Source organism: Delphinus delphis, chromosome 4, assembly GCF_949987515.2.
Source record: "Delphinus delphis chromosome 4, mDelDel1.2, whole genome shotgun sequence".
Classification (NCBI taxonomy): domain Eukaryota; kingdom Metazoa; phylum Chordata; class Mammalia; order Artiodactyla; family Delphinidae; genus Delphinus; species Delphinus delphis.
Window position 1 is genome coordinate 8,344,095 of NC_082686.1, and position 27,664 is coordinate 8,371,758.

Below are 27,664 nucleotides of genomic sequence, written 5' to 3' on the forward strand. Positions count from 1 at the left end.
CATAGGTACACAGCTCATAGAACTCAACATAGAAAAAACGAACAACCAAGGACTTCCCTGGCGGTCCAGTGGTTAAGACTCTGTGCTCCCAATGCAGGGGGCCCAGTCAGGGAACTAAGTTCCCACCTGCTCCTCAGCCAAAACAAAAACAAACAACCTGATTCAAACATGGGCAGAGGACTTGAATAGACTTTTGTCCAAAGAAGACATGCAGATGGCCAACAGACATATGAAAAGATGTTCTACATCACTAATCATCAGGGAATTATAAATCAAAACCACAGTGAGATATCACCTCATACCTGTCAGAAAGGCTATCATAAAAAAGACAATAAGTAAGCATTAGTGGAGATGTGGAGAAAAGGGAACTCGTACTCTACACTGTTGGTGGGGATGAAAATTGTTGCAGCTACTATGGAAAACAGCATGGAGGTGTCTCAAAAAACTAAAAATAGAACTACTATATGATCCAGCGATTCCACTGGAGTATTTACCTGAGGGAAACAAATACACTAATTTGAAAAGATATATGCATGCCAATGTTCATTGCAGTACTATTTACAACAGCCAATATATGGAAGCAACCTAAGTGTCCATCATTAGATGAATGGATAAAGAAGATATGGTATGTATGTATATATATATATATATATATATATATATATATATATATATATATATACACACATACACACAATGGAATATTACAGGCATTAAAAAGAGAAATCTTGCCATTTGGGACAACATGGATGGAGCTAGAGGGTATTACACTAAGTGAAGTAAGTCAGACAAAGAAAGACAAATACCGAATGATCTCATATATGTGGAATCTAAAAAACAAAACAAAATGAGAAAAGACTCATGGATACAGCAAACAAATGGGGGTGTGGGGCAAAATAGGTAAAGGGGATTAAGAGGTACAAACCTCCGGTTATGAAATAAGTAAGCCAATGGGACGTAATATACAGCATAAGAAATATGGTCAGTAATTTTGCAATAACTTTCTATGAGGATAGATGGTTACTAGACTTATAGTGGGATCATTTCATAATGTATGCAAATATCAAATCATATGTAGTACACCTGAAGCTAACATAATATTGTATGTCAACTATATTTCAATAACAAAACAAAAGAAAAAATGGCAATGGATATGAACAGATAATTCATAAAGAAATCCAATGACCAGAGAAAAACAAATACCGTATGCTAATACATATATATGGAATCTAAAAAATAATGGTTATGGGCTTCTCTGGTGGCACAGTGGTTGAGAGTCCGCCTGCCCATGCAGGGGACACGGGTTCGTGCCCCGGTCCGGGAAGATCCCACATGCGGAGCGGCTGGGCCCGTGAGCCATGGCCGCTGAGCCTGCGTGTCCGGAGCCTGTGCTCCACAACGGGAGAGGCCACAACAGTGAGAGGCCCGTGTACCGCAAAAAACAAACAAAGAAACAAAAAACAATGGTTATGAAGAACCTAGGGGCAGGACAGGAATACAGACGCAGATGTAGAGAATGGACTTGAGGACACCGGGAGGGGGAAGGGTAAGTTGGGATGAAGTGAGAGAGTGGTATGGACTTATATATACACTGCCAAATGTAAAATAGATAGCTTGAAGCAGCTGCGTAGCACAGGGAGATAAGCTTGGTGCTTTGTGATCACCTGGAGGGGTGGGATAGGGAGGGTGGGAGGGAGGGAGACGCAAGAGGGAAGAGATATGGGGATATACGTATATGTATAACTGATTCACTTTGTTATACAGCAGAAACTAACACACCATTGTAAAGCAATTATAATTACTCCAATAAAGATGTTAAAAAAAAAAAAAGAAATCCAATGACCAGTAAAACAATGGAAAAAACAAGTTTTTCTAATAAAACAAACAAGTGTATATAACAAAACATAAACAGACTCATAGAGAATAAACTAGTGGTTTACTAGTGGGGAGAGGAAACGGGGGGCAGGATAGGGGTATGAGATACAAACTATAAAATAAATAAGCAAGAAGGATGTGTTGTACAGCACAGCGAAATATAGCCATCATTTTGTAATAACTTTAGGTGGAGTATAATCTATTAAAAATATTGAATTGCTATGTTGTACACCTGAAACAAATATATTATAAGTCAACTATACTTCAAACAAAACTAACATAAAAGGGTTTTTCGGGCTTCCCTGGTGGCGCAGCGGTTGAGAGTCCGCCTGCCGATGCAGGGGACACGCGTTCGTGCCCCGGTCCGGGAGGATCCCACATGCCGCGGAGCAGCTGGGCCCGTGAGCCATGGCCACTGAGCCTGCACGTCCGGAGCCTGTGCTCCGCAACGGGAGAGGCCACAGCAGTGAGAGCCTCGCGTACTGCAAAAAAAAAAAAAAAAAAGGTTTTTCTAGTAATTCAAAAGGAAAGAAAAACTAATCTTTTAAAGAGATACAATTTTTCATTAATCAAAATAGCAAAGATTTAAAAAAACTTCTGTTAGAGCACTTGATATTGACAAAGGTGCGCTAAAATAAGCCCTCAGTCTTTTATTAGAAGATAAAATTATACAGCATTTGAGGTAAGAAGTTTGGCTTTATATTTCAATAGTCTTAGAAAGGTTCATATCCTCTGACCCAATAAAGTTACTTATAGGATCACAGGAATATATCCTAAACAATTACCAGAGAGGTGGCTTTCAAGTTTTGTACAGGACTGTTCTAAAACAGTCCCAACAACGTAAGAATGGCTACACAAATCATGGACACCCAAACGTGGACTATTTCGTAGCTGTCAAAAATCATGTCATTTGAAGATGTTGATTCTGATTACCCCTGAATTTCAGCCCTCTTATTTATCAACAGTGATGGAGATTTTTAGATTGAGGTTTTTCTCTGAGCTGGAGTTATTCCGTGGACCATCCATAAGCACTTCCTGGAGGTCAGAGACGATTCTTTTCCCTTTTGGGGGAGTATTCTAATTGATACCATGCGTCAGTCTGCGCTCCACCACAGAATCATGAATTCCCTATTCCCCAGCAGAGGAAACCTTAAGTCCTTGCTTGAAATTGCTGTGTTGGAAGTGAAGGATTCAGGGTTCCAATGGCAGAGTCCCTCATCCCTAGGGCAGCAGTGGAAATCCGGTGTTGCTTTTACTTAGTAAAGGAAAAGGAAGAGTTAAATCCAGCTCTCAGTCACTCTTGTAGTGAAGGAAGGAGTAACACCGGGAAGAGAAATCCTCTGAGTCAACAATTTAAGCCCCATCCTCTGCCCCTTCTTCAGAAAACATCCTATCGAGAGTAGTCCAATTTGGCTACTTTTCTCTCTCACTCATTAAGCAAAACCTTCAGCCACCTTCACTAAGAGCTGGGAATCCAGCCAGATCCGGTCCCTGCCCCCCAGGGTTTCCAGTCTCCAGGGCGAGGCAGACCCTTTGCATCAGCAGTGCAAGGTGGGTGAGCGTGGTTACAGGGCAGTGTGGAAGGGGGCCTTCCGCCACCCCCAGGAGGTGACATTTTGACATTTAAGGCAAGACCTAATGTTTCAGTTGTTCAGGTAGGAGGATGTTGGGGAAGGCGAGGCGCAGTGTTCCAGGCCGCCCAGTAGAGGAGAGCAGCGGGAAGGGTGCTCTGGAGCAGACAGAAGCCCACGCCAGGGTGGCCAGCGGTGGCCGGAGCGGGCTGGGGAGCGGTCAGCATTTGGGGTTGTGCCGCGGCAGCGGGGCCCCACCGAGGGGGGTATCCCGACCCGGCCTCTCCCACCGTCTGCTTCCCACGTCCCCGCTGCCACCTGCTCTGTCCTTGGTGTTGAAGCCTCTGCCCTCCTCGGGTACATTTCGGCGGCGGCCTCCCACTCCGTCGGCCGCGCTGCACCGCGGGGCGCAGGTACTGGGGCCCGGAGGCCTGGAGAGCAGCCGCGGGGTCCCGGGCTCGGCCCACAGGCACGTGCTCCCTGGGCTCCCTCCTGCCAGGTAAAGGGCTGGGGCGCCGGGGGCCGAGGGGCACGCTGGTGGGTGGGTTCCCCGAGAAAGGGCTCGGGTTTCCTGCCTTGATCATGCTGTTTATGCCCTTAGCGGGAGTTATTTATAGAAAGGAGTAGTTTAATCACGGCTTGCTCTTCTGCTTTTGCTCTTTTCATTTTCAAGATGCCTGATGGGGGCTGGATGCACTCAGCTTTCCGGAGCTGGAATCTTGTTCACAGCGGGCTGCTTAAAGCTGTCCCAGTGCGGCTGCATCATCTGCTCTTGGCTTCTCCAGGAAACGGCTCTTTCTCTGTTCAGGGCTTTACAAGCATTTTATAAACACAGAACATAGCAGCCCTGTGGTTACTGAGATGCTTCTTCCTTTTCTACAGTCTGAATTTCTCTTTTTATTCCACCAGATTTACTGTTATTTTATTATAAACTTTTAGCTTTGGGGGCTAAGAAGCAGGGTCTGCATAAAGGCCTTTTAAAAATCAAAGGTTGACTGCAAAGCAAGGGACATCAACAAGGGGCAGTGCAGCTTCGCCTCTATGGAGACTGGATAGTGGTGCTTCTATGGAATCATAAATTCAGTGAAAACAAGGAAGCAAAGCCCAGGTTGGGAATGTAAGGGGTTGTATGAACGCTCCCACTTTCCCATTGATTCTTTCCACGGAACTTCCCTTTCCAGACCCATGAAATTTCCAGTAGGCGAAGGTTTATAATAGGTATGACTTTTTTCCCCACTGTTTGGTTTTCTCTAGTCACCGAAGTTTCAGCTCCTAGGGGAAAATGTTCAGGCTGGCTGAGAGCAAAGAGAAAATTATTATGTGACTCATCGGTCCCTTTCTGTGGAGCTTTCAGCCACAAGGAGAGGACGTATCTGTCCTTGGTGTTACTGCAGTATCCACCATTTCAGGCTGAGTCTGCTTTTTGAATCAGTCTTTTTCACCTGTGCTTTGCTGGGTGACACGCACACTCACAGGGCCCTCTGGTTTAGGACCCTTTTAGTTTTTGATCCTTCAGTTCCTTTACTTTCCTAGTTTTCCCTTGATGTCCCTCTGCTTGTCCCTTTGTTCTTCCTTGCCCCCTTCTCAGGGCTCAGATATGCCCTGTCTGGGATGCTCACACAGGCTCAGCCCTAGGCTGCTGCGGGGATGCGCTGCTAATGATGATTCTCATTTTAATTGTAAACGTGTTAGTCATCTTCCCCATTCATTCCTTTGACCTTAGTAACTGGCCCTTTATTTTATTTATTAAAAAAATTTTTTTGGCCGCGCCTCAAGGCTTATGGGATTTTAGTTCCCCCCACCAGGGATTGAACCTGCACAGTGAAAGCGTGGAGTCCTAACCACTGGACCGTCAGGTAATCCCCCAACTGGCCCTTTACAAGACAGATCTTTGTTCAGAAAATGGGACAGGTTGCTAGGACGACAAACTCTCCTCTAAGGATGGGGTTTCAACTGTTTGCTGTTCATTCTCCCATCTGCTGAGGTGGTTTAGACTTCATTTGCTTGTGAATGTGTGTGTGGCGTTTTCTGGTCTTCTGGAAACTTAAGGTACTAATCACCCTAACTGCAGGTCCTATCTGATGGGCAGGTAATTGCTCACAGATGGTGACTCCCCTCCCCAATGAGGAAAACCTTTACGTGCCTAGGATGTAAAGGACCACTCCCCTCTGCTGGATGAAGATAAATTTGCTTTCTGCGGAGAAAATTTTGTGAGTACTTCGCTCTGTAGTGGCCAACTGGGTAAAAGAGTTAACAGTTCTACTTCACGTTACAGGTACTAGAGGTATGAGCCAGTGTAGCTGCAAGAAACTTTTATGCAGCACCTACTGTGCTATACCGCAGTGCTGAATACTGGGCATATGGAGGTGAATGAGGTCACTGCAGATCAAATCCTTGCAAACTGAATCATGGTGTAAATGTATTAGGATCTGAGAATTTCAGAGCCTGAAGGGGAAGTTAGAGATGATCTGGTTTGTGTCCCTCCTACTTTTTAAAATAGTTGAAAAACTGGGGTCCGGAGAGATGAAATGATGTGCTTAATTAAGACCACATGGCTAGGGACTTCCCTGGTGGTCCAGTGGTTAAGACTCCACACTCCCAATGCAGGGAACCCTGGTTGGATCCCAGGTCAGGGAACTAAATCCCACATGCTTCAGCTAAGGCCCAGGGCAGCCAAATAAATATTAAAAAAACAAAAAAAAGACGACATAACCAGTTAGGGACAAGGGAAAACATGCCATTGAAATTCTGTGGAAGGTCACCGTTTAATTTTCACAACTTATTTTGAAATACTTTTGGACTTACAAACAGGTTGCAAAAATAGTACAGAGTTCTTTTACCTAGCTTCCTCCAGTGTTGATATCTTATACAACCATGGATTTATCAAAACACACAGGATAAACAAGGTGCTACTGTTCCTACAGGGAACCGTGCTCAATCTCCTGGGATAAACCATTATGGAAAAGAATATAAAAAAGAATGTATATATGTGTGTAACTGAGTCACTTTGCTGTACAGCAGAGACTGCCACCACACTGTACATCAACTATAGTTCAATTAAAAAAGCCACCAAAAAACAAAACAGAAACCTCATAACATTAACATTATTAGTACAATACTATTAACTAAACTACAGACTTCAGATTTCACCAGTTTTTCCACTACAGTCCTTTTGCTGTTCCAGGATCCAATTCAGGATACCACATTGCCTTTATTTATTTACTTACTTACCACATTGCATGTAGACTCGAGTTTTTAACTCTGGATTTTCCTATATTTAAAACAGTAATGAATTAGTGACATTCAGCTGTCGTGCAGAAACAGTATCAGAAGCCCCCCGTGTCTACTGGCATATGCTTTGTGTGTTTCCAGAGCCAGCTGTTTGCCCTGGTGCTCCTGATGAAATCCCACCGCAGCTTTGTGGGTGTGTCTAAACTCTGGACAGTTCCAGCCTATATGATCTGGGTACCAATGGCGGTCTTCAGGGCTCCCAGTGGCACACCCTGAACCTTCTGCCACCCGTTCCCTCCTGGATCTTGAGTCTCATTTCCGTTTATTGATCATTATGCATATGGCATTCTTTGCTCCCAGTCTGCCCAGTTTATCAAGTAAGACTTTGCAGCCAGAAAGTCATAAATTCAGCCCCCAGCTTCCCGAATATCCAGTAGTTGTGAGACCTTAAGCAAGTCACTTAATTGCTCTAAAATTCAATTTCCTCCTCTGCAAGACGGGGACAGCAGCGCCCATACAGAGAGGGTTAAATGGAGGGACATGCGCAGTGGCAAGCAGTGCTGGGTGCGCAGATGTGAAATAAGGGAATGGATGGCACTAAGGGGGGTCCTGAGTACCAGGCAGGAGCCCCTGCACTTGCTGGTGGTGAGGGGCGAGCACTGAAGGGTTTGAGAAGAGGAGTGATGGGACTGGGGCTGCACTTGAGAAAGTCAAATGGAGGAGTGCTGGTGTAAGCAGGGCAGTGGGAAACAAGAGGCCTGCAGGGAATTAGCGAGGAGGCTATCATGTTCGTGTTCCCATGGAGCAGAATGGGGGCCTGGACTGGAGACTCCTGAGACAGTGTGTGGTGGTACCATCAACTGAAACAGAAATAAACAGGATGCAGGAATGGAGAGGAGTAGGGACTCCAAGATGACTAAGTTCTAGGTCCAGGTGAAAAGGAGAATGTGATGTCATTAACAGAGGTAGAGAAATCAAGATGAAGAGGGAATTTGTGGGAGAAAAATACATTTGGTTTTATTCCTGTTGCTCCTGAGATACCAAGAGACCATCCAAATAGAGATATGCAGAAGCAATAATTGTGGCACTGGAGCCTGGGAGAGGCCAGAGGATCTGAGCATTGTGGCCAGAGTGGTGGCCACTGAAACCAAGAGGGCAAATGGGACCACCCAGGAAGAGAACGTAGGTAAGGCCAGAAGTTGGGGGCAAAGACTCACCTGTGCCCGATGGTTCAAAGAAGGGTAAGAGAGAGAGAAGAGTTACTGAGAACTAGGATGTGTGAGTCAGGTCTGGCTGCTGTAACAAAGTACCACAGACTGGCTTAAACAACAGAAATTGATTTCCTCACAGTCTGGAGGCCAGAAGTCCAAGGTCAAGGTGTTCACAGAGTTGGTTTCTTCTGAGGACTCCCTCCTTGGCCTGTGGATGGCCTTTTTCTCACTGTACCTTCACATGGTCTTCCCTCTGTGTCCTAATCTCTTAAAGGATTCTAGTCATGCTGGACCAGGGCCCACCCACATGACCTCGTCTTACTTGAATCATCACTTTAAAGGCCCTATCTCCAAAAAGAGTCACATTCTGAGGTACTAAGGTTCATGACCTCAATGTAAGCATTTTTGTCGTCGGGGTATGGGGGTCCCTGCAAATCAGCCCATACATAACATAGTTACAAACAGAAAATGAGTGGTCCCTCCCCACTCCCCCCTCCCCACCCAGTGAGTTTTGAAAGAGCTCCAGGAAAGGGTTTCAGAAAGGCTGGGGGCTGGCTACTTGCCTGTTTTCTCTCAGATCCCCTCCCACCTTCTGCAAGGAGTCCCCTCTCTCCAGTGATTCCCAAGGAAGGAGGTTCTTTGATGCTCCTTGCTGTGTGGCTTCCAGAGAGGTTCAGCCACGGGACAGCAGAAGCCAGAGGAATGGAGAAGCCGGTGGAACTTGCCCTTCTTTCCAGCTCCGGCAGCAGCTGCTTTTTCCCTGTGGCTCCATCTGGCTTCCCCCAGGCAGCCCTGCCTCCTGGGCTGAGGTCACCCCACCTTCCTGCAGGCAGGAGCCCTGCCTCCTGGGCTGAGGTCACCCCACCTTCCTGCAGGCGGGTAGCAGTTTTCTGCCGTTTCTGTTCTCTCCGTCGCCTCCCTGTCCGTGTTTGGTGTGTCAGCACCTTCGGAGTGTCTGTAGCCAGCTCTCGGTATTAAGTCCTCCATCAGTGGTTTCTATTTCCCTGACTGGTAGAGACAGAGACACCATCAGCCAGGGAGGCAAATGGTGCGGAAAAATGGGAGGGATGAAAACTGAGAATGGTTAGATCTTTGAGCAATGAGGGGAGAAGCCACGGTTTTAGGGATTAAGAAGCGAATCTCTGCCAGTCTGTTGGGCATATACCAATTCCCGTTAAGGTTTTAATTTGCAGATGCCTTTGAGATTGAGCACCTTTTCATGTTTATCTGCTAAATGGTTTTTTTAAAAAATAAACTTATTTACTTATTTATTGTTGGCTGCATTGGGTCTTCGCTGCTGTGCGCAGGCTTTCTCTAGTTGTGGTGCGCGGGCTTCTCATTGCGGTGGCTTCTCTTGTTGCAGAGCTTGGGCTCTAGGTGTGTGGGCATCAGTAGTTGTGGCATGCTGGATTATTTGGTACAAAATTGACCAAGGGTAGTGGTGGTGGTGGTTGGTTTGATCCCTACCTTTATAGGGCCTGGGCATTTGCTAATCAGCAAGATTTAAATAACAATTGTTTCCCTTTGAGGCCCTGATCCTGGCCCAAGCCTCTGATCTATTCTTTGGCTAGTAGCTTATTTCTATCAGTCCCAAACTGCATTTTCCTTTTTGAGTGTAAACCCATAATAAAAAGGACTATTGGTTTAAAAAGTTTAATTCACTTGATTTTTAACTGCATATGTGTATGCAGATGATCATACTGACATTTTCCAGACAGTCAAATATTCAAAGAAAAGCGCTTCACATTTTATACTTTTTACCAACGAAACCTCATGATTTAAATTAAATATCTGGGGAATTCCCTGGTGGTCCAGTGGTTAAGACTCTGTTTTTTCACTGCTGAGGGCTCAGGTTCAATCCCTCGTTGGGGAACTAATATCCCGCAAGTCCCGGGGCATGGCGGGGGAAAAAAACATTAAATATCTATTTATTTTTTTGGAGGCCAACTTTTCAAATAGATGGCCATTCTTGAGACTCTGGGGATCTCTGAATATCATTTGTTTTTAGCAGTCCAACAGTGTTGTGGAGGGAACAGTTTTCTTTTACCTACAAAATAGAGACTATGTACTTTAACTGCTAAAAGTGAACTGTTTACAGTTCAGCTACTTATTTATTTTGGCTGCACCGGGTCTTAGTTGTGGCACTTGGGACCTTTAGTTGCGGCATGCGGGCTCATAGTTGCGGCATGTATGCCAGATCTAGTTCTGTGAGCTGGGATCAAACCTGGGCCCCCCTGCATTGGGATCAAGGAGTCTTACCCACTGGACCACCAGGGAAGTCCCTACAGTTCGGCTATTTAAATTTCAGTGTCTACTCCAGTTTCTTACTAGACTCGGGTTATTTCAAAAACAAACTATCCTTCCCAGCTCTGGTCATTTGACTTATTAGCATTCTGAATGCTTTCCAAGTTCAGACAGAGCTGATGTCAGTATAACAGGCTTCCCCTGGGGAGGAGCAGTCATCTATTTAATGGGGGCAGGACAGCTTTCCCTAGAGGAGTAATATTCTTTTGGCTTACACTCTGCCCTGTCCCCAAACCATTTCCAGGGCATGTCTCCTAAGGGCTGGAGACTAGAGACCGATGGGAAAGTAGTTGTTCTTTTTTTTTTTTTTTGGTGGTGCTGCATAACATGCCTGATCTAGTTCCCCGACCTGGGATCGAACCCGTGCCCCCTGCAGTAGAAATGTGGAGTCCTAACCACTGGACCACCAGTTAAGTCCCAAGGAAGGCTGTTCTTAGAGAAAGCTAATCACTCTGATGGATTACTACTGAGGTGGTCTTCAGTCACTTGGCTGTCAAGCAGTGCCTTCCTTCCTGTAGTGACGTTCCTATGAATCACAGAGTCTTGCTTTTAAATTCCTACTCTGGTCTTTTTCTCTGCAGCAATTTGGAAGAGGCTTGTTACGAGTCTAGAGCAACCCAGATGCAGGGAACGACAGAGGTGACTTTAGCACTGCTTCTTGAACTGTGAATCACCTGGGGATTTTGTTAAAGTGCAGATACGGATTTGGTGGTTCTGGGGTGGGGCATGGGATCCTGCATTTCTAGCAAGTCCCCAGGTGATCCCAATACATTCAAGGACCAAATTTTGAGTAGTGAGGGACTACAGGATGTGAATCAGGGACATACACCGTAAGATCCCCTGATGTCTTATTTTTACATCTTTCCCCTTTGCTATCTGGGGATGATGAACCTAAGCTCCATCCCTGAGCCTTTTCACATCATTTTATGTGGGATCATAAACAGGGCCTACTGTGTGACTTCTCTTACTGTATTCCTTCTACCAGCCTTACTGTATTCCTTCCTGGGCGTAAATGGTATCAGTGTTCCTCAATCCAAGGGTCCGGAAGGGACCTTACCTCCTTCTCAGTTCATACTGACCCACTATGGTCCCCATCCTTTGTAACCGAGAACTGGTTGATCCTCACGTTTTCCCGTGATGTTTTCTGAGACCATGACATCCTGAAGCATCTAAGGGCAAACCTGGAAAGTTCCCATCTGGCCAGATGGAGTTATGGTGCCTGTGGGAAGCAGAGGGTGCAAAGCTCTTAAGGAAGTTGGAAAAACTAGGGATGCTTGTCTCCTTCAGGTAGAAGAGATGACCTCTCCGTTCCTAGCTGGGCGGGGGGAGAGGCTGGTCCTTAGAGCCATAATTTAGCAAACTCCAAGAAGGCTATGTGAAGTGCTCTTCTAGTAGAACATTAGGGTTAATCACTCTGTTAAGCCTTTTCATTTTCTAAATTCCTGACTGCTTAGCCCTGTGTAATCGTGGATGGGAGGAGTCCCTCCTCGGATGAGACTTTTGCTCATTTGTTCCTCCAGTGACACAATTTTAGGTCTTGTTACTGCGCCAGCATCTACTTCCCAGCTGCCGCTGCCCTGTAGGCACATGTAGGATGTGGCTTCAGCCCTGCTCATCGCTCCCTGTCTTTTTACAATTTTTGGTCCACTTGATGCTTATCTTGTTTTTGAGTCCAGTTATTTCCTTTTGGTTTCTCTCTCTTTTTAAATGTATTGTTGCTATATGCAACGAGAAGAATTTTCTATGTCATCTGAGAGGAAGCCTGAGGGTCTGAAAGTGGGCTTCCTATACTGCTGTTTTAAAGCAGATGAATAAATGGTCAGGGTACTTAAAAATCAGCCCTGGGATTAAGAAAGACTTGGGAGTGGCCTCCCTGACTCCTTTTACTGCAATATGCCATCCACTTACATCGAATGCCAGAACAGGAAGCAACCTAGGGAAAACCTCTGCTCTGCGTCAGAGCTGTTGAGGACCCTGTTCTTTCCCTACTGCCTTTAAAAAAAAATGAGGTTCCGGGGAGAAACCTCCGTCAGCATGAGGAATCATGATGCCTCTCTCAGGGGACAAGAACACTGAATCCTGTTTCACTTTCTCTACTGATCTTAGGATATCACAGTGAAACTGGTGACCCGCGTATTCAAGAGCACCAGGCCGCCTTTTCAGTGCTCCTCTGTCTTCAACTTGTTTCCTGTCCTTACTTTAAGAGTCCAGAAATACACTTATTATTGCACTGTATGAATTTATGTCATTTATCTTAAAGTCCTTTTTGCATGAAGGCCTAGTATAACCTAATAAAAACAGCCTCACCTCATCTTCCCACTTGGACTGGGCAGCAGTTGTGTGTATCAGCACACTTTGGCTCCTGGTACGGTGCTGGCTGGTTAATGTCGGCTGCTGACGTTATAAACACATACACAGCCCCTTCCTCATTCCGCCTCCCACCCCTCAAGCAAAGGAGGCCAGACTCTGGCTTAAGCGGGCTACCGGGCTTACCCGCCAGGTCCCCAACCTACCTCACCGCCCGCCTTCTCCCTCCATCCCGTTACCTCCACCCTCCACCCTGAGTGGCCTCCCCTGATCCCCTCCCACTCACCTCCCCGGGCACGGCCTCTCTTCTCCCTCCATCACCTCCCTTCCCCACACCCCTCCCTCCAGTCCAGTCCTCCCATCTCCCTCCATACAAACGTCCCCCTCCCCCGCCACCCCGCGGCCTTCTCCAGCCGGCGCGGCCTCTCCCCGGCGGCGCAGCCTCTTCCGGCCGGCGGGAGGGCGGGGCCGAGCGCTCTGGCGGGCCGGCCGGTGGTGCGAGCGTCCCGGGCTCGCGCTCCGCCGCCGGCCGGCCGGCCATGCTCATCACGCTGTGCTACCTGTACCTGTGGGCGCGCTGGGGGCACGGGCCCGCCGCGCTAGTGCGCACCACGGTGCAGCAGCTGCGGGCCTCGCGCTGCTCCTTCACCTTCTGCCGCGCGACTGCGCAGCCCCGCGGCGCCCGCGTGTGCCTGAGCCGCGGCGGCCGCGTCTTCTGCGTCGGCGAGAGCCAGGTGGGCGGGCGAGCGCGGGCGCCGGGGGGCGCGGAAGGCGGGGCCGGGCGGGGCGGGGGCGCGGCCTCGGGGTCTGCCCGGTGCCGGAAGCGCCCCCGGGACCCCGCGCTCCGCCATGGGCTGTGCAGCCCGGGGGCACCCTCTGCGCCGCCGGGAGGTGGCGAGCGTGGGGTCTGGGGAGCGGCAGGCTCCGGGGCTACACTGCACGCGATGCCCATGGAAGCCTGGATGAGACCGAAACTGTGACAGGCGATCTGGCCTCCTCTCCACGGGGTGCCGGCGCGAGCGTATGGTCGCCTGGCTCTTGGCGGTGCAAAGTAGGCTTGTGCCTGTGTGCCTGTGCGGAGTCGATTAGGACCTGAGCAGTGCCCACCTAGAGCCTCTTTCCTGACATCCTCTCCCGCCTACCCTGTGGGCTGGAGTTTGGTTGAACCTGATTTCAGAGAAAGACAGCAAATCCTCAGCTTTCTGTCAGGTGTTCCCGAGGTGACAAAAACTGCCCTGTCCCCCGCTCCTGTCAGCTGCGTCATTTACCAGTCGGGCACCTACTGATTATCTCTGAATCTTTTTAGTTTCGGTTTGCACACAATCTTGTCTTTTGGCCCAATACTTAGCCTGGTGGCTGTAAGGCTGTAAGTTCAACCGGCTCTGTCACCCACAGTGTGACCTGGGGCTGTCGTTTGATCACTGCAAAACCTCAGCTCTCTTTCTGTGGATGGGAACAATAGTTCTTTCCACTCAGCTATCAGAAATGGGCTTCACAGTGCAGTTCTGTGCAAATTTCCATTGACTTCACCCACTTTGTCATTAACATTTAAAAGTGTTTTGCTTTTGATGGGTTTCTTGTCCTTTCCTCTTCCTTCTGGAAAGTTCGATCACTCATAGCATTAAAATGAGATTTTCTTTGTGTGTGAAACCATACACCATGTGGGAATTAAAATCTTATCTCAGGTTTGAATATTTTGTTGAGGTTATGCTTAGACATGGGATTATACTTTGATGCTACAGATCAAAAATACCCATCTGGGACTTCCCTGGTGACGCAGTGGTTAAGAATCTGCCTGGCAATGCAGGGGACACAGGTGCGAGCCCCAGTCCGGGAGGACCCCGCATGCTGAGGAGCAACTAAGCCCGCGCGCCACAACTACTGAAGCCTGCGCGCCTAGAGCCCGTGCTCCGCAACAAGAGAAGCCACCGCAATGAGAAGCCCGCGCACTGCGACGAAGTGTAGCCCCCGCTCGGCGCAACTAGAAAAAGTCTGCAAAAGCCCGCGGGCAGCAACAAAGACCCAACGCAGCCAAAAATAAATAAATAAATTTATTTATTTATTTTAAAAAAATGCCCATCCTTGTTGGTATACTATATAACACAGAATATGATAAGTTCTAAGAGAGTGCATATGTAATATCGCCTAGGTGTTCATTCATTACATACAATGGACTCCTGAGGGAAGGAGGGCTTAATTCTTGTAAGGAACCCTGACTGAGAAAGATAAAATGAGGAATAATTGAGGGGTGGATTTTTTTATAGTAGTGGTTTCCAAACTGGATTCATTTACTTAAAAAATAACCTCTAGGGAGTTTCCTGGTGGGGCAGTGGTTAAGAATCTGCCTGCCAATGCAGGGAACACGGGTTCGATCCCTGATCGGGGAAGATCCCACATGCCACGGAGCAACTAAGCCCATGCGCCACAACTACTGAGCCTGTGCTTTAGAGCCCGCAAGCCACAACTACCAAAGTCCCCACGCCTAGAGCCCATGCTCTACAACAGGAGAGGCCACCCTGATGAGAAGCCCACACAGCTCAGGGAAGAGTAGCCCCCAGCTGGCTGCAACCAGAGAAAGCCCGCGTGCGCAATGAAGACCCAACGCAGCCAATCAATCAATCAATCAATCAATTTATTAAAAAAAAACACCTCTAAGAGATTTAGATTAGAGTAGAAATAATGAACATCCAAAAAATAATGAGATGCAAATGTCTTTAATTCTCTTGGGAGACAGTTTTACTTTTGCACATCTCCATGACTTTATTGGGCTTCTGTTAGCTTTGATAACTGTAAGTAATGCTCTTCAGCCCTTGCTGACTGCTCCAGCAGGGTGTAGGGACACCTGGGCCAAACCCGCTTTGGGCTTTCGGGGTTTTTGTAACTTGCTGTCCTCCTTAGAGCTTTGCCCAGAAATCACTGTCTCACAGAGATGTCCCTGAGTTTCCAGACTAGATGTGACCAGCCAGCTCTGTATGCTCATAGACTTTAAATTGCACTTCATATTTCCAGTTTTTATTTTTTTATTGTGACTTTTTTTTTCATTTTTTAAATTGAAGTGTAGTTGATTTACAATGTTGTGCTAATTTCTGCTGTATAGCAGAGTGGTTCAGTTTATATATATATATATATATATATATATATATATATTCTTTTCCATTATGTCCAGTTTTTATCCTTTTCTCCCTAGGAACTGGGTCTGTTTAGCTAAGCAGCTTGACCTGTAATAGTTACTCAGTATTTCAACGAATGAAGTAGTGGTTGTTGAGTTTAAGCTCTGATGTTCGAGGCCTACAATTGGAAAGTTTGACTATTTGTGATTAGCTACTGTTACTTAAGATTGCAGATATTGTGGGGCTGGTGATTTGGTTCAGTACATACCTATTGTCGGTCTACCTGGGCTGGAGTAACTTTACAGAACTGAATCTTATGCCCTTGCTGTCTCCATACCTTATATACTTAAAATCATATGCATAAGTACTGAAAGTGTATGTTTATATAATTGAAGGTCCCCCAAGAACTGGTAAGTATCACCAAAGAGAGTTTATACAAACCAGAAATTTTAAGCTTTTTGTTTACTATACACATTTTCTATGAGTAAAGTGGACAGTCTGTCTTTTGTTTTTAACTATTATATTGATAATTATGTTTACCCATAGGAGGAGTTTTTTTCTCCCTCATTTTCACTCATTAATTGGTTCAACAGATATTTATTAAGCTGCTGCTTTGTGCCGGGTTGCTAGGCCTGGTGAAAATACTTTCCTTTCTTCCCAGCAAGGGCAGATTTGAACTGATAAGCAACTATGGAGCTTGACCCAAATGCCTTTTTTTTTGCGGGGGCGGGGTGATGATAAAGCCCCCCGCCCCGGACGGGCAGCCTTAGATTTCAGCTTTTTCTGCTAAGGATGTGCCTTGTTTTTAGTGTAGATTAATGTACAGTCCTTTTAGAGAAATTTAAGGAGAAGAGCAGAGACTAATGGACACATCCAATCTGCTAACCAATCTTTTTTTTTTAATTAAAAAAAATTAATTTATTTTTGGTTGCGTTGGGTCTTTGTTGCTACGCGAGGGCTTCCTCTAGTTGTGGTGAGCGGGAGCTACTCAGTTGCTGTGCGCGGGCTTCTCATTGTGGTGGCTTCTCTTGTTGCGGAGCACGGGTTCTAGGTGCGCAGGCTTCAGTAGTTGTGGCACGTGGGCTCAGTAGTTGTGGCTCGTGGGCTCTAGAGCTCAGGCTCAGTAGTTGTGGCGCACGGGCGTAGTCGCCCCGCGGCATGTGGGATCTTCAGGACCAGGGCTCGAACCCGTGTCCCCTGCATTGGCAGGCGGATTCTTAACCACTGCGCCACCAGGGAAGTCCCTGCTAACCAATCTTGATGCTGTAATGGCTGGAGGAAAAGGAGGAATAGCCCTTCGGGCATCTGTCAGTAACAGGCTTCTGCTGACCATCATGCACTTCTGAGCCACCTCATCTTTTCCTTTCTTTTTGGCCATGCTGAGCAGCATGTGGGATCTTAGTTCCCCGACCAGGGATCAAACCCGTGCCCTCTGCAGTGGAAGCACGGAGTCTTAACCACTGGACCGCCAGGGAAGTCCCTGAGCTACCTCATCTTTAAATGTGCTTCCAAGTTGTAATTTGGAAGGTTCCTACATGCTCTCAGCAGTAAGGAATGGTGGGAATAAGTTTCAGAATTAATTGCTTGATAAGAAATGTCTAGAGATGTTAAAACTGTCATGAGACATCGAGGGATGTTGCAGCTATTTAAACAGTCACAGTTAAACAAAAAAATGCAGGGTTAATATGGTCTATAGGAAAGCATCCAATGACCTTATTTATTTAGATGCCACCTGGAATTGCAGAGGCGGGGCTGTCCTGGATGTTGATATAAATAGCAGTTGTGGTTTGAAGTCATATTGAATCCTTCCTTTTTGTGTTTCTTTCCCTCTATCCAGTCCATTGATGACTTGAACAAATGGGCCCTGTTTCTGGTTTCTCCTTTTATACTTGAAGCAGAACACATAGCATTTGTGACAGAGAGCATTTGGGTGCAAGGTGACACTTTACAGAGACCATCGTCGTCTTCGGAAACTGTGAGTACCGTGTTTTTCATTTGTGTACCATAATCAAAACTAATTTGGTATTTTTATGAGTGCTCTTTCCTGGCCTTTGTGATTGATTCCCTTTCTTTTCTGATATTTTGGGTTAAATAAAAATATATTAGTAGGGAATTCCCAGTGGTTAGGATTCGGCACTCTCACTCTCTCACTGCTGGGCCCAAGTTTACTCCCTGGTCAGGGAACTAAGATCCCGAAGGCTGTGTAGCATGGCTGGGGGGTTGGGGGGAAATTTTATATATATATATATATATATATATATATATATATATATATATATATGTATATATATATACACATACACACATATATATATGTAAAATTACTTTCACCTGTTTCTTTTTAACTTTTTTTTTTTTTTTTTTTTTTTTTGCGGTACATGGGCCTCTCACCGCTGTGGCCTCTCCCACCGTGGAGCACAGGCCCCGGACGCACAGGCCCAGCCGCTCCGCGGCATGCGGGACCCTCCCGGACCGGGGCACGAACGCGCGTCCCCTGCGTCGGCAGGCGGACTCTCAACCACCGCACCACCAGGGAAGCCCTCTTTTTATCTTTTTAATGTGGCTGCTAGATTTAAACCTACCTGTGTTTTGGGACTTCCCTGGCAGTCCAGTGGTTAAGACCCTGTGCTTCCACTCTACACTGCAGGGGGCACGGGTGTGATCCCTGGTTGGTGAACTAAGATCCTGCATGCAATGCGGTGCAGCCAAAAAAGAAAAAGAAAAAAGCTGCCTGTGTTTTAAGTTGTTTTGTGGCTTGAGGTATGTTATTGCGCAGCGCTAATCAAGTCTCTCCCCGGGTCACAGGGTCCCGCCCCACAACTTGTTGCTTCCAAAATCAGATGATTTATATTGCCGCATACTTCCTGGAGACTTCACCCCAAGTATTCTGAAAGCACTTCAAACTCAGTAATGTGTCCCACACTGGTTGTTTATATTCCTCTGCTGGAAAAAAAGAAAATCTCAGGTGAACACCCTAAACTGTGCTTCCTTTCACCCCCTCCTGCGTCCTTCCTACCATTCGGTTAGGAGTTCTACTAATTCCACTCCCCAGGTGTCTCCGCTTTACTCCTTCACTTCCATCCCTCCTCATTCCATTCTCTTCTTCATTATCTTTTTGTTGAAACTGTGAAGATGTCATCCCATCTTGGGTGCCTTCAGTGCGGTTTCCTCTGGATGGCCGGTTATCTTTCTAGACACATATCCAGTGGGCTTGTACTCTGGCGTAAGCTCTCCATGGATGCCTTCTGACCAAAGCCAGCACCTCTCAGGTTCATGGGAATCTGACCCTAACCCCCCTTGTGTGCTGCTTCTGCTTGGGTGTCTGTGACGAGTCCTTTCTGCCTTCACTCACCCACCGTATGTTCCCTGCCTGCCGCGTGGATAATCCAGGAGGGGTTTTGCTGATGACAGAAAGCCATAGTCACTGGACCTCCAACTTACAAATACTGTCTTTAAGAAATTATATTGGGGACTTCCCTGGTAGTCCATTGGTAAAGAATCCGCCTTACAGTGCAGGGGACGAGGGTTCGACCCCCGGTCAGGGAACTGAGATCCCACATGCCGCGGGGCAACTGAGCCCGCGCGTCGCAACTACTGAGCTCGCGTGCCACAACTACGGAGCTCGCCTGCCTCAGCTGGAGCCCAGGCATCACAGCTACAGAGTCCTCGCGCCCTGGAGCCTGTGCGACACAACTAGAAATAGAAAAACCGCTCGCCACAACTAGAGAAGCCTGTGTACCTCAGCGAAGATCCTGAGTACCACAACTAAGACCCGACGCAGCCAAAAATAAATTAAATAATAATTAATATTAAAAAATAATATTTAATAAAAGACATTGGATTTGGATGAACAAAAAGGAAGAGGGGAATAAGACTGGAAATAATTGACTACAACTCAAGGTGGATAGAAATGAGAGTTAGGAGATAGGTGAAGTAAAGGAGAGCAGGAAACTCTCCTTTGTTTGGGGCTCGGGAGGAGGCATAGGATTTGGCAGGTAGCCTGAGAGTAGCCTAGTATGCTATGACATTATGTTTTCTCCTGCAGGTTCCTACTGTTTTATTAAGCCTTATATATACTTATGATAATAATGATAAAATTTATTGAGCCCCTGCTTGGCATGTATATGTATTACCTGTAATGCTTACAATTCTACAAGGTATTATTGTAATTTTTTTTTTTTTTTTTTTGGCTGTGGTGTGTGGCATGTGGGATCTTAGTTCCCCAGCCAGAGATCGAACCCTTGCCCCCTTCAGTGGAATCGTGGAGTCTTAACCACTGGACTGCCAGGAAAGTCCATTATTGTCATTTCTAAAGATAAGAAAACTGAAGTTATCAGATTAAAGGTTGAAGTTTTCTTTTTTAAAAAAAATTTATTTATTATTTATTTTTGGCTGCGTTGGGTCTTTGTTGCTGTGTGTGGGCTTTCTCTAGTTGTGGCGAGCGGGGGCTACTCTTCGTTGCCGTGCGCGGGTTTCTCATTGCGGTGGCTTCTGTTGAGGAGCACGGGCCCTAGGCGTATGGGCTTCAGTAGTTGTGGCGCAGGGGCTTAGTTGCTCTGCGGCATGTGGGATCTTTCTGGACCAGGGCTCGAACCCGTGTCCCCTGCATTGGCAGGCGGATTCTCAACCACTGTGCCACCAGGGAAGCCCTTGAAATTTTTTTATATATTCTAATGCTATATATATTTAGTAAGATTTCAATTTAAAATGAGGGCCAGAACTTCTAAAATATTGCAATTACATAAAATATTAAATATGCATGGATTCCTTTTTAACACAAAAATATGACTGCTGTGCTCTTAATTTCCTAAATTGTTGTTACTTAGTGTATATCTTTATACACATAGCATTTAAAATATTTTATTTATTTATTTATTGTTTTGGCCATGCTTTGTGGCTTGTGGGATCTTAGTTCCCCGACCGGGGATTGAATCCTTCAGTGGAAGCACGGAGTCTTAACCACTGGACTGCCAGGGAAGTCCACACACAGCATCTTAAGCAGCACAGTTACTGTATTATGTAACGTACAGTCTAAGCTGTTGTAACAAATGATACCCAGCCCACAGTGGTTCAAAGAAGAAGTTTACTCATCTCTGAAGGCGTAGTCTTGCTCTGGAAGGCCATCCAGGGACCCAGCTCCCTTCTATCTTGTTGCTCTGTTGTCTCCCCTCTGCCACCCTTCTTCTCTCTCTTGGTGGAGGCTGGTTCCTGCTACCCCCCCGCCCCCCCCACTGCCAACCTCATCCACATCCCAGCCCTCAGAATGGGGGACGAAGAAGGACGGTAGGGACCAACCAGGTTCCTCTTTAAAACTGTGATCTAGAACTTTCACTTGTCACTTCTGCTCCCATCACTTAGCTGCAGGGGAGGCTGAGAAATGCAGTCCATAGCTGGACAGCCATGGATTCGGTAGAAACCTGGAGTTCTGTTATTACAAGGGAGAAAAAAAGGCTAGATATTGGCAGATAATTAGCATTTCTGTCACAGTTATTTAATTTACCTTCTAAGGGTAATTTAATTAAGATCTCGCTTGATGGCGGTTACTTAATTCTTAACTTTCTGGGGGTAAAATGATGCCTACCCACCAAGGGTACTATCCAGTTAACTCATCTTTTTTGTGATCAGAGGGTTTGGTGGGTCTTGCAGCCAGGAGCTGGAGATGTCTAGAGCCATATGTTGGACCACTCTGGCTATTACACAGAGTTCCATTTTGTAAACTGGGCTTCAGATCTTTTTTTTAAAAATAAATTTATTTTTATTTATTTATTTCTGGCTGCACTGGGTCTTCGTTGCTGCGCGAGGGCTTTCTCTAGTTGCGGTGAGCGGGGGCTACTCTTCATTGCAGTGCGCGGGCTTCTCATTGCGGTGGCTTCTCCTGTTGCGGAGCACGGTCTCTAGGTCCGCGGGCTTCAGTAGCTGTGGCACGTGGGCTCAGTAGTTGTGACTCGTGAGCTCTAGAGCACAGGCTCAGTAGTTGTGGCACACGGGCTTAGTTGCTCCACGGCATGTGGGATCTTCCCGGACCAGGGCACGAACCCGTGTCCCCTGCATTGGCAGGCAGATTCTTAGCCACTGCGCCCCAGGGAAGTCCCTGGGCTTCAGATCTTAAAAAGGAGTTGATTTCACAGGTCTCTGTCTTCTCGGTCTGCTGTTACCATTCAGGTTGATTGTTCGATGGGATTTTGCAGCTTGGGGGCTCTTATGACTCTATGTATTTTTCACCTAACTCTAAAGTCATTTGAATTTGACAGGATCCTAAGATATTTAACAGCAAATACATTATGGAGGAAAGACTTTTGAACTTGTTGAGACCTTACATTCTTTCCCATTTTTAGGATTGTACAATACCATGCTTACAGATGCAATACCGTTCTTACAGATGTCAGAAAAGGACATCTTTTGAAACTTTGGATATCTCAGATGGCTTGCATCTGTGGTTTTTCTACACACCCCCAACAGCAAATGCATGAATCTCAGGAATTAAGTTTAAAAAATGTAGCATTCACATATTCCTATTTTCACTTAGTCATTCTTTCACTAACAGATATTTATTGCACAGTAGACTGTGTTCTAATTATTTTGTTAGGTGCCACAGTAGATACCAATGGGTTGTGGCAGATTCAGCTCAATTTTCAGTATCTTCTGTGCTTAACATTAGCAGTCCTGTTCTGTAAGAATCTCTGACCCAAAGAACTTACACAGTTCTCTTATTGCAGAAAGTTCACTCATGTTCCTATTGTTCTATCAAGGCCTTCATTCATTCCTCCATCCAAGGTTTACTGAGTGCCTATTATGTGCCAGATTGTGTACTAGGGCTGGCGGTATGTCGTATGGAGATGAAAGATGCCTTTAGAGACGACAGTCACGGTCATCTTAAGGAGCTCACAGTGTCAGGGAGAAGACAGCTAGGGAAAGGAACAATTAAAGTTCATTGTGGGGCTTCCCTGGTGGCGCAGTGGTTGAGAGTCCGCCTGCTGATGCAGGGGACACGGGTTCGTGCCCCGGTCGCGGAAGATCCCACATGCCGCGGAGCGGCTGGGCCCGTGAGCCATGGCCGCTGAGCCTGCGCGTCCAGAGCCTGTGCTCCGCGATGGGAGAGGCCACAACAGTGAGAGGCCCGCGTGCCGCAAAAAAAAAAAAAAAAAAAAAGTTCATTGTGAAAAGTGCTCTGGGAAAGCAAGTATGGGGGTGATGGTGAATCTATCCAGATGTGGTGGCGTCAGGAAGGATGTTCCAAGGGAGGGAAGTAATATCTGAGTTTTTTTAATTTTTTTTTTTTGCGGTACTGCACCCCTGAGCCAGGCAGTGTTCACACATCCTGTCTCTCTCTGCTGCATCTGCCTTCCCCGCCGAGGGCGTGGCTACAAGGACCAGAGCTGAGGTTAAACAGGGGACTTGGCAGATGGAGGATGCCTGTGGCCGGCGCACACTTGTTCTGTTAGAGAGATTTGGGACATGTACGCCTGGGAGAGCTGTGGCTTACTAGTGACCTGCTGAGAAGCTGTGCATTTTACCTGTATTTCTAGGCAGAATATGCATGGGACCCTAATGGGTGGCTGATTTAGGGATGACATAACTGTCAATCTGGAGGTGGCATGATTTGTGTCTTACTAATATTTAAGATTTACTTGGTCCATCCATGACTTTCTGCTTAGGAGGAATACTGTCTTTTGTTCTGTCCCTTTTATCTATGTTCAACACACATACGTTCCTTTTGTCTCCCCTATCTTTAGCACGTCTTAAAAGTTACTGACTTAATATATCTATGACCTTCATGCTGTTTGTTGTTCTTGTTTTTTGTGTAGCAAAACTGAATGTTCTTTAATAGTATGGCAAATACACAGGATACACAGATTGTAAAAGTTTTCTTTGCACTAATTAGGAATTTGGACTTTATCCTATGGACAGTAGGCTAAAACGTTTTTCTTTTCTTTTTTAAAAAAACTATTATTCTTTTTTGGTTTTCTTTTCCCTTTAAAAAAAATTTTTTTTAGCAGAATTAGCAGATTTGTACGTTAGAAAGATCACAATTCAGGCAGACTGGAGACTGGATTGGAGGGAGGCAAACCTGGAACAGGTTGTACTCCATGTGGGAACGGAGACGAGCCTCACAGAGTATTGGTAATAGGAAGGGGAGACGGGGCCAAATGTAGGAACTTTTTATGAGATGATGAGGGATTTGGGGGTGGATGGTGGGTCATTCCTGGAGACAGGGAATATGGCAGGAGGGGCTGGTGGAGGGACCCCTGTAAAGAATGCAGTTTTGCACCTTGTTTTAGTCAGCTTTGCTGAAATAACAGGTGACCTCAGAATTTCAGTGGCTTCTAACAACAAATCTTTGTTTTTGCTCATGTCACACGTAGGCTGAGCGGGTTTGCTGCTGCTGTTTCAAGCTGCGACTTCTCTAGGCTCTGCTCCACACATCTTTCCCTTGCAGGGACCAGACCAAAAGAGCATGTCTGTCTCACACAGAGTGGAGGAGTGAGACAGCTGGCTGAAACTCAGTGTAGTAGATTTAAGATGGCTGCAAATTCCTTTCTCTTATTGAGAGGTGGCGTCTTATACCCCTCTCTTGAATCTAGGCTGACCTTGGTGATTTGTTTATCTAATTGGTTGTGGTAGAAGAGACATTCTGGGGCCTCCAAGGCTAGATCATAAGAAACCTTGCAGCTTCCACCTGGGTTCTTGGAACCTAGCTCCCATGCTGTAAGGAAGCCCAAGCTGCCCTGTGGCAAGGTTCCCATGAAGAAGAACTGAGGCCCTCAGTGGACCGTCCTAGTTGAGTTCCCAGCTGGCAGGCGGCTCCAGCTTGCCAGCTGTGTGAGGAAGCCACCTTGGAGGTGGATCGTCCAGGCCCAGTTGAACCATCCTCGCTGATGCCATGTGGAGCAGAGTTGAGCCGTCCTCGTTAAGCTCTGCCCAAATTGAGATTTGTGAGCAAAATAAATGATGAGTATAAGCCACTAAATGTTGGGGTGGTTTGTTACTGGCAGTGGATAACCAGAACACTTGGTATGTCTGTTAAAACTTCTCCTCTTCCTCGGGTTACCAGCATCAGTGGGGCAGGGATATAAAGTGAACAATTGGGGATGCTAGTGCAGTACACTGTAGACATTGGGTCTCAGGTGCTTATGGAGCATCTAAAGAACACACATGATAGGGACTTCCCTGGCAGTCCAGTGGTTAAGACTCTGTGCTTTCATTGCAGGGGGCATGGGTTCGATCCCTGGTCTGGGAACTAAGACCCTGTGAGCTGCGTGGCCAAAAAGAAAAAGGTTAAAAAAAAAAGGAAGAAGAACACACATAATAGAAAAAGGTTATGACAATAAGGGTATTTCTATTATTTTCTGATTAGCTCTCATTTATTCAGAAAATTAGAACACGTAGACCACCCTTTTTCTTGAGTTTCTGGTCAGTTACGGTTTTGCAGAACCACTTTAAGTCTCACCTGGGTCACTTTATTATTTCAGCTCTTGCTTGCTGTGGACTTGTCATATCTCTTACACTGTCACTTGATTTTCCAACACCCTTCTCTTAAGAGCACCATAGTATCTTTTTAAATAATAGAGTGAAAATGAATTTTGTAGTACTCCTGTATCCTTTCTGTTTTCAAACCCAAAAGGCATTGAGAATAACTGAAAGTAAGAAATAACCTCTTCCCCTTACTCCCCTGGTTTCAGATTCTTCACATCTCTGAGTGTCTAGCCCTCCTTCATTCAATTCATTACTAGATGTTTAAAAACCTAGCATGTAATTACACTGATTTGTAAGAGGAGAAACAAAGAACCAGAAAATGAGCAGTGTCGATGCTGTGACATTGATCTTATTCAGGGTAACTGATTGTACCTTGTATTTATCTGGGTTCTCTTGAGAAACAGAATAGGGTGTGTGTGTGTGTGTGTGTGCGCGCGCGCGTGCGTGTGTGCGCGCGTGTGTGCGAGTGCACGTGCATGCATCATACATACATATACATATATGTGTACATATATAGGGAGAGAGAGGGAGGAAGTGGCGGGGGAGAGAAACAGAAAGAGATTATTTTAAGGAATTGGCTCACGTGATTGTGGTGTCAAATCTGCAGGGCAGGCCGGAGGCTGGAAACTCAGGGGAGATAGATGTTGCAGTTTGAGTCTGAAGGCAGTTGAGAGGCAGAATTCCCTCTTCCCCTGGGAACCTCAGTCTTTTCCTTGTAAGGCCTTCAACTGATTAGATGCGGCCCATCCACATTACAGAGGATAATCTACTCAAAGCTGACTCATTTTAGATGTGAACCACATCTAAAAAATATCTTCACAGTCACCTCTGGACTGATGTTTGGCCAAATGTCCAGGTACCGTGGCCTAGCTGAGTTGGCACATAGATTAACCATCACCTAACTGGTTGTTGGGATTCCCATTGCCCGATTAGCTGCAGAACTTCAGCTCCGCACCTGCTGCAGGCAGCCTTGGGAAGGGCAATTTGTTGTAGAGAGTTTAACCCCATTCCGTTGGTCCCTGGATCCCCTTCCTGGTGCACGTGTGTGTTGAGTCGAGTGGAGGGGACACATCAGTAGTCACTGCAGCCTCAAGTCCCAAGCTCGGGTCATGGAAGGGCTTTCTGCAGGCTGCACAAGAGAGGAGGACATCCCCTTGTTTAGGGATGACCAGGGCTTCTTTGCCTTTGATCTTGGGGAGTAAGCCTTTTGCTTGACTTCCCCTTTCTTCCTCTGTCCCTTTGTCTCCAGTTGGAAGTGCATATGGGAAGTGGCTTGTTTGCTTTTAGCCACCGGGTGGATGGCAGACACCCTGGATGAGTCCCGGTGACACTGCGGCTTTGCTTTGATCGGGGCCGCAGTGCTGCTTGGAGGAGTTTGCATGGTCTGTGGTTCACGGACCATGTTCCTAGAAAAAGGAAATGCACTGAGGTGAGGAAACAGCCGGCCTAGTTGAGAAACTTGATCAGGGACGTGTGTATATATTGTTCTCTGGCTGCTTCCTGTCCTTCCCCCCTTGCTTTATCTCCTGCGTCTCTCCTGGGTGTGAGGATTTCATTGTTGGCTCCTTTTACAGGAAGTGCTTACTTTGAGGCACAGCTCCACGCCAGTGCCCGCTGCAGCGGGGTGCTACATCAACGTCTGAACAACTAAATTCTGGGCTGTATCTCCGCTGGCTGAGTATTTGTCCTTATTCTCTGCCAGCGATAGCGCTGAGAACAAAGATGCTTTTAGCCTCGTGCAGGAGGTTGCATCGCTCCTTTTCATGTTTCCCATTCACCCTCATCTGAAAAGTCAGCTCTTGCCAAGGCGATACTTTATCTTCTCATCCTCCTGAGCTGACATCCTTCCTGCATTCTCAAAGCTGGGAATCAACTAAATATTTGTCTGAATTGTAGACTTCAACTCTTCACCCTGGATCAAAGGTGTCCTATTTGAAATGCAGAGTCCTACGGAAGCGTTGGTCAGGCTGGCCCCTCCAGGTGAATCCTCCTCACTCTGGCTGGATGTCTGGGAGGAGGTGGGAGAAGTAGGTGGTAAAAGGGAGGGAAAGCTACATGTAGAGCTTTCTCTTTCTCGAAACAGGCTAGACTGATTAGTGCGTTTCCACCTTTTGACCATAAAGGCTTGCATTTATTACTTTTCCCTCGAAGACACTGTTTCTCAACTTTAAAAATTATTGTTTGCCTAAGGAGAAAAGTTAAATTCAGTTTGAATTCTCTTTAAGGAGAAAAATGAAATACTAAGGCATAATGATTCTGTGGGGTAGTGTTGAACCTTGGAGGACTCCAGACTCTTTTCTTTTTCTTTTTAAAATTGAGATACAATTCACATACCATGAATTTCATCCTTTTAAAGTGTATAATTACAATTCAGTAGTTGTGCAGTCGTCACCACCATCTAATTCTGGAACATTTTTATCACCCCCCCGAAAAAAAAATTGTGTACCTATTTGCAGTCACTCTCCAGTGGTCCTGTCCCTGGGAGCCACTAATCTACTTTCCAACTCTACAGATTGGTCTGATTTGAATATTTCATACAAATAGAATCATATAAGATGTGACCTTTAGTGACTGGCTTCCT

The 27,664-nt window shown here is 46.3% G+C and overlaps 1 protein-coding gene and 1 long non-coding RNA gene across 2 annotated transcripts in view; one reads left to right on the top strand and one right to left on the bottom strand.

Annotated features, from left to right (window-relative positions):
* Positions 1-6,040: 6,040 nt before the first annotated feature.
* On the bottom strand, positions 6,041-11,385 carry LOC138414054 (uncharacterized). Its single transcript, XR_011246439.1, has 3 exons — positions 11,319-11,385; positions 8,452-8,896; positions 6,041-6,717 (listed from the first exon to the last, which is right to left on the bottom strand). It is a non-coding gene; the product is annotated as an uncharacterized lncRNA (long non-coding RNA).
* A 1,545-nt stretch (positions 11,386-12,930) lies between these two features.
* Positions 12,931-27,664, top strand: part of HLCS (holocarboxylase synthetase) — a 198,326-nt gene continuing 183,592 nt past the window's right edge. Inside the window, exons 1-2 of the mRNA XM_060010324.1 lie at positions 12,931-13,233; positions 17,447-17,584. Coding sequence (XP_059866307.1) covers positions 13,039-13,233; positions 17,447-17,584 — 333 coding nt within the window. The 5' untranslated portion in view covers positions 12,931-13,038. The remainder of the gene's footprint in view (positions 13,234-17,446; positions 17,585-27,664) is intronic.